Source organism: Teleopsis dalmanni, chromosome 2, assembly GCF_002237135.1.
Source record: "Teleopsis dalmanni isolate 2A chromosome 2, ASM223713v2, whole genome shotgun sequence".
Lineage (NCBI taxonomy): Eukaryota > Metazoa > Arthropoda > Insecta > Diptera > Diopsidae > Teleopsis > Teleopsis dalmanni.
The window spans coordinates 149,291,853-149,307,741 of record NC_051847.1 but is presented as its reverse complement, the minus strand read 5'-3'; the positions used below and the strand labels follow the sequence as shown (position 1 = coordinate 149,307,741).

Here is a 15,889-nt window from a genome sequence, read left to right as displayed (position 1 = left end):
AGTGAAAAATATTAAATTTTTGCTTTGTATTGATTTTCATTGTTATATATGAGTATTAGCCAGCAATGCCGTGAAATTAAATAAAAATATAATAAGGGAGATTTAACTTGAGTATATCAAGTTAAATAAATTTAATTTTGACACCTTCTGAACAAAAATAATCTATTGTTTAATGCATAGAAAACCCTGAACATTTTAAAAAAAATTCTATTATATATATTTTTTATATATTATTTGTATATAGTTTTTTGCTTGCTTTCTTTAAGTTGTGTATTATATACTTTTCTAAGTATATATACTAAGTCCTACCAACAAAGAAATTGTCCACAGTTTAGTTGCCTTTGCCTTAATCTTTAAAAATAAATATTGAATTTATATTTATGTTAATATTTATTTTTTTATTTAAAATGGTTTCAATTGTTATTTAAATATATAATGAGTTTAAACAATAAAAAAATTGTTTTTATATTGTTTGTTAATCATTTTGTTTCTTGATTTAAAACTGTTTATTATTGTTATTATTAAATTTATTATTATTATTAAATTTATTATTATTATTATTAAATTTTTTATTATTATTATTAAATTTATTATTATAATAAAATTTATTATTAAATTTATTAATTTATTTATTTTTATTTTACTTAAGTTTCTATGAAAATTCAATTTTTTTATTTGGTTAAAAATTATTTGATTTTATTTAAATGTCTTTTCTTTTAGTTAATTATTTAGATAAATTATATTAGATATTATTTCGATTAATCTATTTAATTTAAATAGTTTTAAAATAATTTTACTAAATAAGTCATGTTCATTTATTTAACAAATATATTTAACACATATATTTTCACATATTTTTATATATTTTCATATATTTTTTTTACATTACTTTATTAGTAATTTATTTAATATTTTTTATATTTAATATTTCTTATATTATAATATATTATAATAAAGTCATGTACTTTATTCGTAATTTTGTTTTATAATTCGTTCTTATGAGTTTTTATTTTAATTATTTTCTTATAATTCGTTATTATGAGTTTTTATTTTATTTATTTTCTTATAATTCGTTCTTATGAGTTTTTATTTTATTTATTTTCTTATAATTCGTTCTTATGAGTTTTTATTTCATTTATTTTCTTATAATTCGTTCTTATGAGTTTTTATTTTATTTATTTTCTTATAATTCGTTCTTATGAGTTTTTATTTTATTTATTTTCTTATAATTCGTTCTTATGAGTTTTTATTTTATTTATTTTCTTATAATTCGTTCTTATGAGTTTTTATTTTATTTTTTTTCTTATAATTCGTTCTTATGTTTTTAATTAATTTATTTTTTTAATTTTTTTTAATTTTTGTCATATTTTTATTATTTTTATCATGGTTTTTTTATTTTTTGTTTTCGTTATAATTTTTTTTTATCGTAATTATTATTAATTTTTTTAATATTGCTATTATTTTTATTTTTATTGTTATTATTATTTTGTTTATTATTATTATTTTGTTTATTATTATTATTTTTTATATTATTTATTTTTGTTTTATTTTTATTTTTTGTTAATAGCTATCAACATTGTTTTTAATTTATATATTATATTTAAATTTATGTTTATAGTTATAGTAACATTTACATTTACATATATATTTTTAAAAATAAAAATATTTTACTTTATTTAATTTAAATTTATTTTATTTTTTTTATACATACTACTTTACACCCAAAATTTATATTATTGTTTTTTATTAGGCTAATAGGTCAAATAAGTACGTTCACATATTCTAACAAATAAAAATTAAACAAAAACAACTTAAATTATTTTACATTAACTTTTCAATAATCAATATTTCGACTTTCATCTAAATTCGTCCTCATGAATATGACAAATATATATCAGAAACTATATTAATACATATTAAAATATATAAGTATAAAAATTTTACATTTTTGCAGCTTCCTAAATTAATTTTTCCTAAAATTATTTTTAAATATTTTTTTTATAAACACACATATTTTGTTTACTTCTTAGGATTGTTTTATGTTGTTCAAATTATTTTCATTGAAAAATTTATATTTATTGATTTTAGTTTTATTAAAGTTTTTGTTTATATATTTATATAAATTTTTGTTTTTTACATAAATGATTATATTAAATTTTTTAAACTCTCTTAGTTAGCCTGCTTAAGTTTTCTTTTTGATGAAAAAATATATTATTTATATCACAAACTGTTAAATAGTTATTAATTCCATTAACTTGCTTGAACTGATGTTCTAATTATCCAGCTTAATATTATTTATCCTGGATTAAAGAGACAATGAAGGCTATTCGAAAATGTCATATATAAAGTTTTGTGCATTTTAATAAATAGTTAATGTTTATAAAATGAATATAATTTTAACCAAAATATATACGAGAGCCGGTTTAAAATTGTGTGAAGGACAGAAGATTCTTTAAGATCAGGGTTAACAAACTTCTTAAAGCAACAAAATTAAATATTTTAAATCCAATAAAATTGTTTAAATATGCATGTAGCCATAAATGTTGTATTAAAAAATAAATAAATATCTTGTATACATATTTTATACTAATCAGTAATTAAAATTAAAATGTTTTAAGACATTAAAATCCATATATAGGGTCATTATGTTAAATTTATGTAAATTAAAAAGTTACGATGTAAATGTTTCAAGATTTGATTTTTATCGTTTTTAAATATGGTATAAATGTTCTGTACTGTTGTTCATACCAACAATTAATAATTGATATATAATATGTCTGCACATGTTGTGTTCTTGAAATATTCTAAAACTTTAAATGTTCTATTTTCTCTTATCAGTACAATTCAATCAGAACCGTAAATGTAAGCTTGAAACATATTATTTATCAACTGATAAGTTGCTATATATATATATCTCATTATCTGAACCATTACTTCTTTTCATGAAGTTATGTTGCAATATAACGAATATAATTGATGTTCTATTTAATTTATTTTCAGTGTGTACTTAGCGGTAGACCGACGTTTGAAATATATGCACTTGTATCATCCAGAGTTCATGGAGCTACACCATTAGTGATTGCATGCCGAAATGGACATTTCGATGTCGTGCAATATTTGTTAACAAATTGTAATGTCGATATCGAAGAAGTGGGATCAGTTAGATTTGATGGCGAACCAATTGAGGATGCACCAGCGTTATGGTGCGCCGCCGCAGCAGGTCACTTAGGTATAGTGAAGCTGCTTGTGAGACGTGGTGCCAATGTGAATAGTACATCTCGCACAAATTCAACGCCACTACGTGCTGCCTGCTATGATGGACATTTTGAAATTGTAAAATATTTAGTTCAACACGGTGCAGGTAAGTCAAGTAAATTCTTTTTATTTCTGACAAAATAATCAAATAAAATTATATATTACAGATTTTGAAGTAGCAAATCGTCATGGTCACACGTGTCTAATGATTGCATGTTACCGAGGACACTTTAAAATAGCACAATTTTTGCTCTCACTGAATGCAAACGTAAACCGTTGTAGCATAAAGGGCAATACAGCTTTACATGACTGCGCAGAATCTGGTTCCTTAGAAATATTACAATTATTGCTTAAACATGGCGCTACCATGGATGAGGATTACTATGGCATGACACCTTTGTTAGCGGCAAGTGTTACAGGTCACATAAGTATTGTGGAACATCTCATTACTTTACCATGTGTTAGTCGTAAAAACCGTATTGATGCATTGGAGTTATTGGGTGCCACATATGTAGATAAAAAACGTGATATGATTAGTGCATTATCTTTATGGCGTCGTGCTATGGAAGATCGAAACCAGGAGCCATTAATACCGAAAGTTATAAACGAACCAATTGCTGCTTATGAATATGTTTCAGAAGTAAATACGGTGGAAGATTTAGAAGAATTAGTATTGGATCCAGACGAAATGCGAATGCAAGCATTAGTTATACGACAAAGGATATTAGGTCCTACGCATCCAGATACTAGTTATTATATAAGATTTAGGTTTGTGATAATATTTATTTATTGAATTATTGTGGTTTAAATATATGGTATAGTTCCTTTTGGGAGTAGTGAACGGTATTTGGTTGTCAAAATTGAGGACTGATTCTAGGACATAAACCCAGTCTCTCCTGTAACCAATGCTATTTATTGGTTTTGGTTGCTTTGAACATTTAGAGTTTTTAATATACGAATAAGCACAAAGCAAAAGAGCACAGCTAAAGCAAATATTTCTTATTTTGATTAAGAAAAATGTATAACGGTTGACCTTACTTATTTAGCGGGCCATATCAGACGTGGGTCGTCCATAGCCGCGTCAAGTAGCCTCAGCCAGCCAGACTGATCAATTGCTTACTGTCCCAAGTTGGTAGTATCGAGTGGCCTAATATCATATTTTAAATAATTTAAGGTAAAACGTTAAGACCAAATGCCGTTTAGAGCATCGTTGGTTATGCTTTCATAACAACTGGAAGTCAAATTTTCTGCACTTTTTAATATGTACATATAATAATTTTTCTTCCACTTTCTGCAAAGCTACTGAAAAAAAGCTTCGTACTGTAAACAAATTTTACTAAACTGATGTTCTGTATATAAATATCAAAAGAATAAAACAATTCAGATATGGATTTAAGATTTTATATAATGATTTGCAATACTTTACTCAGTTAAAAGTTGGTGTTACCTGACAGATTAATCATCAATTACAAAGACTCAAGATTTCTTTATAACTGTCCTCAGGGTCCATACGTGACATTTAAACTAAACCTTCCTATACGTAGTATAATTTAACAAGTTGAATTATAAAAACTTTTATCTTAAAATAATACTTGAAAAGTTTTGTTTTTAGTATCATAATAAATTTGTTTACTGAATTTTTAGAGGAGCAAATTATGCTGATGCTGGACGTTTCGATCGCTGCATTGAACTGTGGACATATGCATTAACCATGCAACAGAAAATACTACAACCATTAAGTCCAATGACACAATCGTCCCTGCTGTCATTTGCTGAATTGTTTAGTTTTATGTTAGTTGAAGCTGGACGTTTGCTGCCACGTGGACGTGTTGTGCCTCCTATTGAGGTTACCGATATGCTTATGATATTTAATAAGGCTGTTATAGAAGTTGAAAGAGGTTTGTTTATATATATTTAATTTACTTTAAAACTGAAAGTGTATATTTATATATTTTTATTATTTAAGGTCAACTTTGGACATTGGAGCAACATAAAAATTCTGTAGTTCCGCAACACACACATGACTGTAATCATGATCCAAATGCACTGAGTCGAGCTTTAGTTAGTTCTTTGCACATTGGCTGTTTGTTGGTTATATTATTAGAGAATGATAATTTTCCTGTAAATGTGAAACAGGAAATAATGCAATCGCTTTATAAATTAAATCGCTTGAAAGTAGCTGTACGATTAGGACGCACTCCGCTGCATTATGCATGTTATCGCGAAGGTACATTAGTTGGACATTACCCCGCTTGTCAATTTCCTTCACCGTCATTAGCTAAGGCATTACTAGAAGTGGGGGCAGATCCGAATGCTAAAGATGATGGTGGCAATACGCCTTTACATTTATCAGCTGTATCTCATATCTATTCTTCACCTTCGTTAGTTAAAATTTTACTTGATAATGGTGCACATTTGGTAATGTCCTAATTAATTAATATAAGAAAAATAATTAATAAAAATTTTATTTTTTAAAGGATACAAAAAATAAGGATGGCGAAACTTTTGAATCGTTAATTAAACCTACGAAAATACATGAAATTTGTAATCCACTGAAATATACAACGCTCAGATGTCTGGCATCGCGTGTGATACAACAGCATAAATTGCCATATCAAGATTGCGTACCAGTATCGCTTCATAGTTTCATAGAGCAGCATTAATCTGAAATTTTTAGCGGCTTTTGCAATGTGCGGAGGAGCATAAACTGTCGTAATTAAAGTGATCACTACGTGATTTTTATTTTTATACACATAGTTTTTTTAAAAAATGTTTGTAAATTTTTTCGAAAATTATAGTAATTCGTCAAATTTGCTCTTAACATACATTTATTGTTTTTCTTTAAATACTCTAATTGTAATCTTTACTTTACTTTTGTTATTATTAAGTTTTTTGTTCTTTTTTTGTATCTATTCCTATTTAAATTTACAATATATGTTATTTATTTATTATTTTACATATTTTACATATAAATATTTTTGAACTGTAAAGTTTAATAATTTTTATGGCAATTACTTATACAGAAAAATATTTTATTAAAGTTTTTATATGAAAAAATTTCGAAGTACTCGTATTTATTAAGATTAAGTTGTTTAGTCCATTTTAAAATTTTCTCTATTCAAGAGCTTGAATGCAAGTTTTTCCACTTCCAATGGGAAGTATAAGAAAAATGATAGTTTTTTTATATACAATATTAGTTTGCAACTTCATGAAATTTGCTCTATGAATAGCGTCAAAAATCGAGAGATGCTTAAACGTTTGTGAAAATTATTGATGTAAATTATATACAACATAGCCGTTGTGGAATGAAACTTATAGTATATAACAACAACAAACAAATCTGAACTTTTTCAAATTCGAAGCACTGATAATAGATACTTTATTTGGTAGTAACGGAAAGAACTGTATGGCCAGTCAAAACGTGCGTTTTTCGAAATAAATAACCATTTTTACTAGTGCTCCTATTTAAAAATTGCTTAATAAAATTCCTTATATTTGTGGCTTTACTATTTAAATAAAATTGTTTAAAACGATAAACAAATATTTATAAACTTATGTTGCGAAATAAGCAACATTTTATTTATGATTCATTATAATGGAAAAAAATGAAAAAAATAAACATATTTTTACACATACCTAAATTGATAAAGCTAAAAAGTAAAAACTATTTTTATAAAATTATATATATAATAAATCACCGATGTGTTTAATATATCAATTTTAGTTTGTAAGATGATAAGACATGACCTACCCAGTAAAGAGTTCATGCTAGCGATAACGATTTATATGTAATTAGAAATAATATATTAAACTATATATTATATAAAAGCATATATGTTTTGCATATAATTAATTATAATATACAAATAAATGTTTAAACGTAAGTTTTTAATGCAAAGTCGATTTTGGCTCCCTTTTTAGTATAAAGGGAGAGCAGGCTTATGTAAAACGTGTGAAATTTTAAAAGAATGTTAATAATTTTAATTAAATTTAATTTAGCATAAATCGATGTAAATAAAAGCGACTCTTATGAATTAATTAAATACTATTTGTTTGAATTATGAATTATTATTTGGAAATAATTAGAGACATGATTTAATAGAATATGAAATAATATACACATATACGTATGTTATTAAAATAATTCGTCTATTTTTAATTGAATTTGTTTTAAGCAATTATATCATGTGTTGTTTCATTCTCTGTATTAACTTTTAAAAACAAAACAAAAACATGAACTGCATGTTTACACAAAAAACATAAAAAAAATTATATACATAATACATATTATATATTATAAAATATAACAGAAAGAGTAGCACTAAAATGAAACAAGAGGATTTTAGTTTAAGCAAAGTTTGAAACATTTTTTTGCAAATTAAAATAAGGTTTCATTTTGGGCACCCGGTATGTTGGACGATGTACTGTAACAGTTGGTGTAGAATTGCAGAAGATATGAAATAAATCATGCTGTTGTCTATCATAAGAACAGGTTCGTGCTTTTATTGCCAATGTTGAAATAATGTTATGAAAACCCGCCTATAATAATTATCCTTTTCAGTTTTGATTATTTACCTATTAACCAAAATAATTTACATAAGGATCTTTGGCTTTTTATGAAAACAAGAAACAAGAATAGGTAAAATTTACAGAAACCAAAATAATCGTAGCTTATGGCTGAGAGTTAAAATTTAATTTGAACTTATTAAATGAAACTAATTCTTAGTTAAAACTTTAATAAAACACCAAAGATTCTTATCTAAATGATTTTGCTTAATTAGTAACCAAATTATAGTAATATATATATTGTATATCTTATTCTCTTTATTTTTGATTCTGGAAAAACCGACATGCTATTTAATAATTTAAAGCAATAATAGGTGCTTAACATTTTTGTTTAAAAGATCAGTTTTACATATTTAATACAAATATTCGAGAAAATTATTTACTATTACATAAACCGAAATGGACAACATCATTTACTATTCATGAAATCCATTTAACCATAGCGTTTCAGGTGAAAATTTATTTCAAAATTCTTACTTTTCCAAATTTTCTATTTTCTTTCTATTTAATTGAATCCATCATTTTCTTGTTTTATATTATAATGAAATAAGGGATTTAATGTTCAAACGATATTATTTTTCGGTAGCCACAGATGTATACATTTTAAGTATCGTGCTTAGCTAAAGTTTTCTTTTTATTACTACAAAGAATGTCGTCTTTGCAACTTTAGCAAACAGTCATTAACTGCAATTAAGGAAATTTCATTCCAGTAATCAGCGGAGAGAGGACTGTCAATTGTTTGCCTCAACAATTTATATGGATATACTGTGGTATTCTGGTATCTTAACAGTTTTCATAATATCACAAAAAACGTCTAGCAATTTTTTAACGAAAGTGCAATATTGAGTTAAGTTTTACTTGTGAAACGGTTGCAATTTCGTTACGTTTACAGTACAGTATGGACAATTTGACTGGGTTTCAAGGAATATTAATAATGATTGCTTGGATTTGTGTGGTCTATTGTCTTCGTCAACCGCTGATAGCATTTTGGATAAGCGCTTCTTGCTGCGCACTTATATTTAGGTTGGCGTCTAAAACTGATAAAATACATAAACCACTTCTGATAGACAATTTAACCAAAGTCTTTTGATTTCTTCATCAATTATAGTTCGAACAGTACGCATATCAAGTGCAGCATTTTACTCCTTTTATAGACCTTGAAATTTGGGATTAATAGCTACTTAACGGTTTTATACGTGTTATTAACGCATCGTATAACATCTGTAATGTCCCCCAGTGTTACAATATCGAGATTGCCCACCCCTAAATCGTATTTTGCTAAGCCAGTTGTAATGCTGACATTCTTAAATAGAGGTTTTATTTGAACGAAGTATAGAACCGAATAGCCACAAAATGTTGGAACTGTTATTTCAATTTGAATTGCATTGGTTAGATGATAAGCGCCAAATGGGCGACTGTTTTCAGACTCAGCATGTCTCCATTTTGTATAATTCTTACTTACTGTTGGTTGGGATATATTTGTGGTTTAAAGCATTGCTTTTTATATTAATCGTATAGAAGAATTATGTTAACAATTCTTTATTATTGATATGTTACCATTCAGTCACTTTATTTGCTCATATGACACTGAATGTCTGTCAAAAGCTGTTATTTGAATAACCAGGGATGTAACTTGAACAGGGTTGTTTTGAGTGGTATAACAACGAAACTAAATGTTTATATGCATACACCCAGGACAGAAATACTTGTTGAAAATTCAATATGATATATTTTTACGGAACATAGTTTAATACATTTCTGAAAGTAACATATATAAGATAAATAGGTATATTTATTTACATTTCTGAAAGTAACATATATAAGATAAATAGGTATATTTATTTAATATGGCGTTTACACTGGCCGAAAATTGTCAAATTGCAAAAATGTTGGTGATCTCCATTGTAGCTAAAATTACTTAAGTTAAAGTAATTAACGTTTGGTCGTTTCCATTTGCATGAACTAATTTATAAATGTCAAACAACTTTTATGTGTCAAAAAGTTCTGTAAAAATTATAGAGAAGTTTTCTTTGCTTATATATTTCAATTGAAAGCATATGATATTTAATTTTGTATTCTTAGCAGAAATTAATTAATTTAGCATGAAAAAAGCTGAAAATATAAACAATTTAAAACATACAGCGTTTGTGAAGTTATTCATAACATGAATGAGGCAATAGATGCATACAGAAAACAACGTGCAAGGCATGGAAAAAATTAATAATTAATGAAACACAACAAATAGCATTACTTTTCTTTAAATATCTATTGCATGTTTAATTTATGAAAACACAAAACTTTATTTAATCACATACTAGCATCTATTCCTTTTTGCCATTGAGTTTTTGTATTTGAAAATTTAAATATATAATTATTTTATTTAATCATTTATCACATTTTCTATATTTATTACATATTTAAATAATAAAAACAATTTCATTAAGTATTTGCTTTCTAGTACGTTATTTAGTTCATTTGTATGAAATGTCTTTGTATATATTCTCATTCGCGACCTTAATGAGCAAAACTGCTTAAATGAGATCAGTAGAAACATGGTATTATACTATGTTCAGACAGCCAAATTTCCTTAATTTCTAAAATGAAATTAAGTTAATTTCGAAAGTGTTCATACTGCCTCAAATCAAGAAAATCATATATTTTTTGTTTACAAATTGAATGTTAAAAATTACATACTCCTAACACAATTTTTTTTTTTTTCATATCTTTCGAGGCTGGGGACCAAAAAATGTCCACACACACCCGCAGAAACGTCTTTCTGTGGGTAATGCGCGGTTCGCACTTTTATCCCTGACACGCTAAAAAACTTCACTTTCCGGGATGAAGTACATGACCCGGAACCACCACTAGGTATTGCTTTATGCCATGCATATCCTGATTGTAGGATTTAATCTCACGACGCTGCTGTTGTGCCTGTTTCCGGGCGCCTCTTTTTTGCACGTAGTACTGCCTCCACGCGCCTCGCCACCACGAACCAGCTGTTTTCACTTGCCAGTAGAATGCCACCTATCTGTGCTTGCAAGCTGGCTCTGTCGAGTCTTGCAGTCCATCTGCCACTAGTTCCGTTGCATCACCGGTTCTGCCACTCTAGCATTGTGTGTTTCCGGTAATTTAGCTCACGCTGTTGTTGTCGTTGCTTTGGCGGCTTAACCATGCCTGCTTCCGTTTCATGGTCATGAGGCTGATGAGTATTGAGTTGTTTATAACAAGGATCGCCGCACCGTAGAACGTACAATAAGCAGGCGCTACCCTGATTGCCACCGCAGAGTAGAACGGCGTTCACAACTGTCATTAGTAGTTTTCGCTTGCCTTCTGTTCGGCCGCCATCGTTTGCCATCATCTTACTTAAGGACGCTGAGGCCTTTACAGCTTTTTCGACAGCATGGTTTATCTGAGCCCAATACTACATCTTGGACCTCATATATATCATTACCTTGGACATTTTAATGGTTGAGTTGTAGAATCGGACTTCAATTTTCAAGGGTGTTTGCTGCTTCTTTAGGATAATCAGTTCCATCTTCTCATTTGCTAGCTTTAGACCACGGTCATCCATCCATGCCATCGTGCGTAGCATCACCTGGTTCAGTCTGACCTGTTCTACGGGTACATTTCGTGCTGTGATGACTGCGGCTACATCGTCGGCAAAACCGACTAGGTGAACGTTGTTTGGCATTTCAATGCAGAATATTTCATCGTAGCTTGAATTCCATAAATCGGGGAGAAGGATAGAGCCCTGTGCTGCTCCAGAAGAAATTTTAATTTTTGTGCCACTGATTGTGTGATAGAGAAGCTCTCTATCGCTAAGGTAGTTGCGGATCATTCGCATCAAATACATCGGTGTATTAAAGCGTGTTTTTAGGGTGTTGATCACATCAGTCCATTGTAGGCTGTTGAACGCGTTTCAAGAGAAATCAACGATTAAATACATTGTCTGTGTAGTTACTCTATCTTAAGAGAGCACAGAAGTTTATATTTTGGGACAAAAGAAATGGGTTATCGGTTTCGTATCGTACAAGTTCAATTGATATAAAACATGGTTCAATTATTTATTTTTAAACAAATATAACTGATAATACAATATATAAACATAATACTTTATAAAAACTATTAATAATAATAAAATATATGTAATGGCAATGTCTAAACAATATATTCAAATAAAATTTTATATCAAATCAATTGATTTTTTGAAAACATGGTTTCATATGTAAATATTGCATTTAATATATGAATTAATAGATATATATATAAAAGAAAATCCGTAAGGAATCTGGTATTTATTGATATCAAATCTTTAGGAAACCAAATCTATATTAATTTTCATTGTTCTGTTGATTTTTGTAAATAATATTTAAAAGTGATATTCAAAAACCGATAAGAAAGAATTTCTTCATTTTAAAATAGAACTGGTATTGATGAGAAACATTAAAAATATTTGTCCATGTACTCATATGTCAACACTTCTGTCTGACAGGCACTTAATAGTGCTACATATCGAAGAAGTTGTCTATCTTGTGCCCACCCAAGTAGAATAAAAATGTGTTCTTTGAAATAAAGAGAGTCTGTTTTCAACTGTTAGCATTTTTGTTTAATTTTGTTTTAATTTTAAAAATATTTTAATATTCTTTTATTATTTTATTGTTTTGAAAACTTTATTTTAAATTAAACCAATGAAAAGTAAAATAAAATTTCGCAATAAAAAATTATCTGTCTGCTGTTTTTATTTCTAGAAGTTCCATTTGCAACATTATTCTATCTAATACCAATATTTCTAGAAATCTACAGTAGTTTCATTTTATTAAGGGAACTAAATAACAAATAATAGATTTTATTCTTCAATAATATATAAGAGAAGAGATGTACTTCTTAGAGCTATGCATACAGCAGCCTGGTAGATTGATCAAACCTCTTTGGAGAAAATAGAATAAATATGATAAAGTCATTACGGTTTTGACAGCAAATAATATGTTGAGAGTTTGATATAATCCCCGAAAATCCTGTCTTATAGTCAAGTTGGAACTAAATTTCTAAGAAAAGCTATGCAGAGTTACTCAAAGCGATTTTTCTTTTATACTTTAAAGCCCATTTTAATTGAATTTTTACAAAATTAAAGAAATCCAAGAAAAATTAACAACTTTATAAATCATAGATATCGCAATTAGAAGATAGCTTGAGTCATGTTCACTGATTGGTTCCTTGTTTTTTACCGACCTGACTGCGCTGTCATGATACAATATTAGGTCTATGTACGAACCAACGCTATTCCTGTGGTACCACAATTGGGTATTATTTGACATTAAATGGGTATTTTTAGATACAAAGCCGCCACTCCAACATTATTACTTACTTACTGATAGCATGCTACCTACAATAACCTGCAGTCAATGAGTAGATATGCCATTTGCTGAAGATGAAAGGAAAGTTTCTAAGGCAGTGGTGTAGACGAAATCAGTGTAGTATACAAACTAAATGCATCAAAAAGATTGTTGTTAAAATTTGTATTGAAATGGCTATAATCCGAATAAGTTTGCCAAATCTTTTATATTAGCACAGATACGCTTTCTGTTATTATAACTATAAAATTTCGAGCAATATGACGTGAACAGCGTAATCATAGGGAATCTGCAACATTACTTTAAAGGAAGTTGAGATGATCATTCAAAAATACATGGGTAAAAGTAAAAGACATACAGGGTAAATCCTTAGATTTGGCTTTTAATTGCTTATGTAAAGGTAAATATTCCTGTCTGTCCTGTCCTGTAATTCTTGTCCATACAGGCAGAATTATATTTTAAATTAGATAAAAAATGATGCCTAAAAATGATCAAGAATCATTAAATATAATAATTGTGATATTAAATGTAAATTTAAAAATTATGTCTTCTCACTTCAGGGAAGTTAAGACGGGACGGTCAGAATATATGAAAAGCTTTTAAATAAATAACAAATGGATAATTCGATGACCCACTACAAAACGAAAACATTTCAAATTTGTTTTTAGCATTGGACTAGAATGACTACAATAAACATATTTATTTCTAAACTAATGACAATCAAACAACCATGCATTTTGCGATGTGATTCCCGTTAAATTCATAAAACTTATTTTGTCATATATATATCACAACTCCATGCTCTTTTTGAAAGATATACGAAACCATATTGGCTGAGTCGATTTGTGGTCACCTCGGCTTTATTTATCTGCTGTCTTCTTCACAATCTGGATTTCGGAATGTTTATAGTTGAATGACAGCTACGCTGGAAGTTCTTGAGGATGTTAGCTAGTGTAATGAGGATTCTTAATTTTTTAATGTATTATGAGGATTATGAGCTTTTAAGGATTCTACGAGAAATTTCTCATTAAATTCTTCTGACCTGGAACAGCAATTAAGTGTATTTTTAATTGCTTAACAAGAGCACCTCAGGTAGGTAAATTTAAATACTTCAGTTAGATAAATTTTTAAATTATAAACACCTACACTCTAGAAAGTATTTCTACTTTCAAGGGAGTAATGGAAACTTCATAAATAGAAGTTAGTTTAAAGGGATGGTTTTTGTCACTAGGTTCGGGATATAAGGCTTGCGGTAAGTCGTCTTTATCAATGTATAAGTAGTACAGTGCATTTCAAAACGTTTGAGATGTGGCGAAAAATTTGCCTCGCTCTTCTCGATCATTAACGTCTTTAACCAAACTTAATAACGTTAAATTTAAGGCAATATTGCTTAAAAATCCTCACTTAAGTCAGAGATAGGTGACTACTAAAATTTTTGCGATTGTTTTCATGTGAAACATGCTATCGCTCGACTAGTCCCGAGAAAGCGGAGTTTCCTGCAAAACCTCAATCACGTAAAAGTTGCTAAAGACATGATATATTCAGTTCATTTCGACGTAAAAGAAATGAACTGAGCTAAAGACATGATATATTCAGTTCATTTCGACGTAATGTTCATAAAACGTATTACAACTGGTTATGAGACAAGAGTTTATGATTTTAATATGTGAACCAGTTAATTAGTTGCAGGATAGCGTTTTCCAACTGAACCGAAACTGAAAAAAAACGTATCAAAGTTGATTAAAACTAAAAATAAGCATTAAAAACATTAGAACATTATCTGAGTGTTAAGCAACCAGATTTGCGGAAAGAAAACTCATGGACTTTAGATCGCTATACCACACCATCTCACAAGACTCTCATTGTGAACGAATTTCTTGCAAAAAATTTAACAAATCTTATCAAATAGTCACAGTATTCCCCTTAATATGACTCCGACGGATTCATTTCTTTTTCCAAAATGCAAATCACCACTTCAAGATACAGGCTTTTATTCGATAGATGAGATAAAAGTCAATTCGTGGCAAGTATTGAAGTTGATTTCAAATAAATAGTTTAAAAAATATTTTGATGATTGGCTTATTCGGTGAAGTTAATAAGTAACCTACTTTACGGGCCATCCATACATTTTGCTAAATAATTCATATTGTATTTTTCATTGTCAGATTCTGGTACTTTCTTTACATAGTAGTCTATTATATTAATGTATATATTGTTATTCTCAAACAAGCTTTTTAATGAAACAAATATCTTTAAATTTTATCAAATATAAAAGTTTGGAGTTTATAGTTTTTCAAGTGCTTTATGGTACTAGATTAAGTTAGGTTGGAGTGGAGGGCATGTGTCCAAAGCTCACTTGAGCTCAAGTAATGATTTGTTGTAATACTACGGGAATCACAGTGCTAGTTCTAAGTAATAAAATATGTTTGCTTCTTCAAACAAAATGTTCACTCTAAGTATCTGATATCCTCATAAGCATCTCTTTATTTTTTATACTCTTAAGTTTATTTTTGTGACAATCGCAAATGGGTATTTCCTATAAAAATATTTTCTACAGAGCCTTAAAAGGGACACACTCTACACAACAACTGTTAATCTGACAATGAGGAGACAGGATTGTAGAGTATGAGGTCTTTCCAACTCTACGCGAAATCTCTACACTCTTAGTTCTACATTCAAAGTTTATTGTTACGTGAGTTGTGTGCTCGCGTGCTCCA

At 28.3% G+C, this 15,889-nt stretch overlaps 1 protein-coding gene across 1 annotated transcript in view; it reads left to right on the top strand.

The window, feature by feature from the left end:
- Window positions 1-6,884, top strand: part of LOC119677849 (protein fem-1 homolog CG6966) — a 35,261-nt gene extending 28,377 nt beyond the window's left edge. Inside the window, exons 2-6 of the mRNA XM_038089405.1 lie at window positions 3,001-3,361; window positions 3,423-4,023; window positions 4,900-5,153; window positions 5,222-5,673; window positions 5,733-6,884. Of these exons, the coding sequence (XP_037945333.1) occupies window positions 3,001-3,361; window positions 3,423-4,023; window positions 4,900-5,153; window positions 5,222-5,673; window positions 5,733-5,918 (1,854 nt within the window). The 3' untranslated portion in view covers window positions 5,919-6,884. The remainder of the gene's footprint in view (window positions 1-3,000; window positions 3,362-3,422; window positions 4,024-4,899; window positions 5,154-5,221; window positions 5,674-5,732) is intronic.
- The last annotated feature ends 9,005 nt before the right edge of the window (window positions 6,885-15,889 follow it).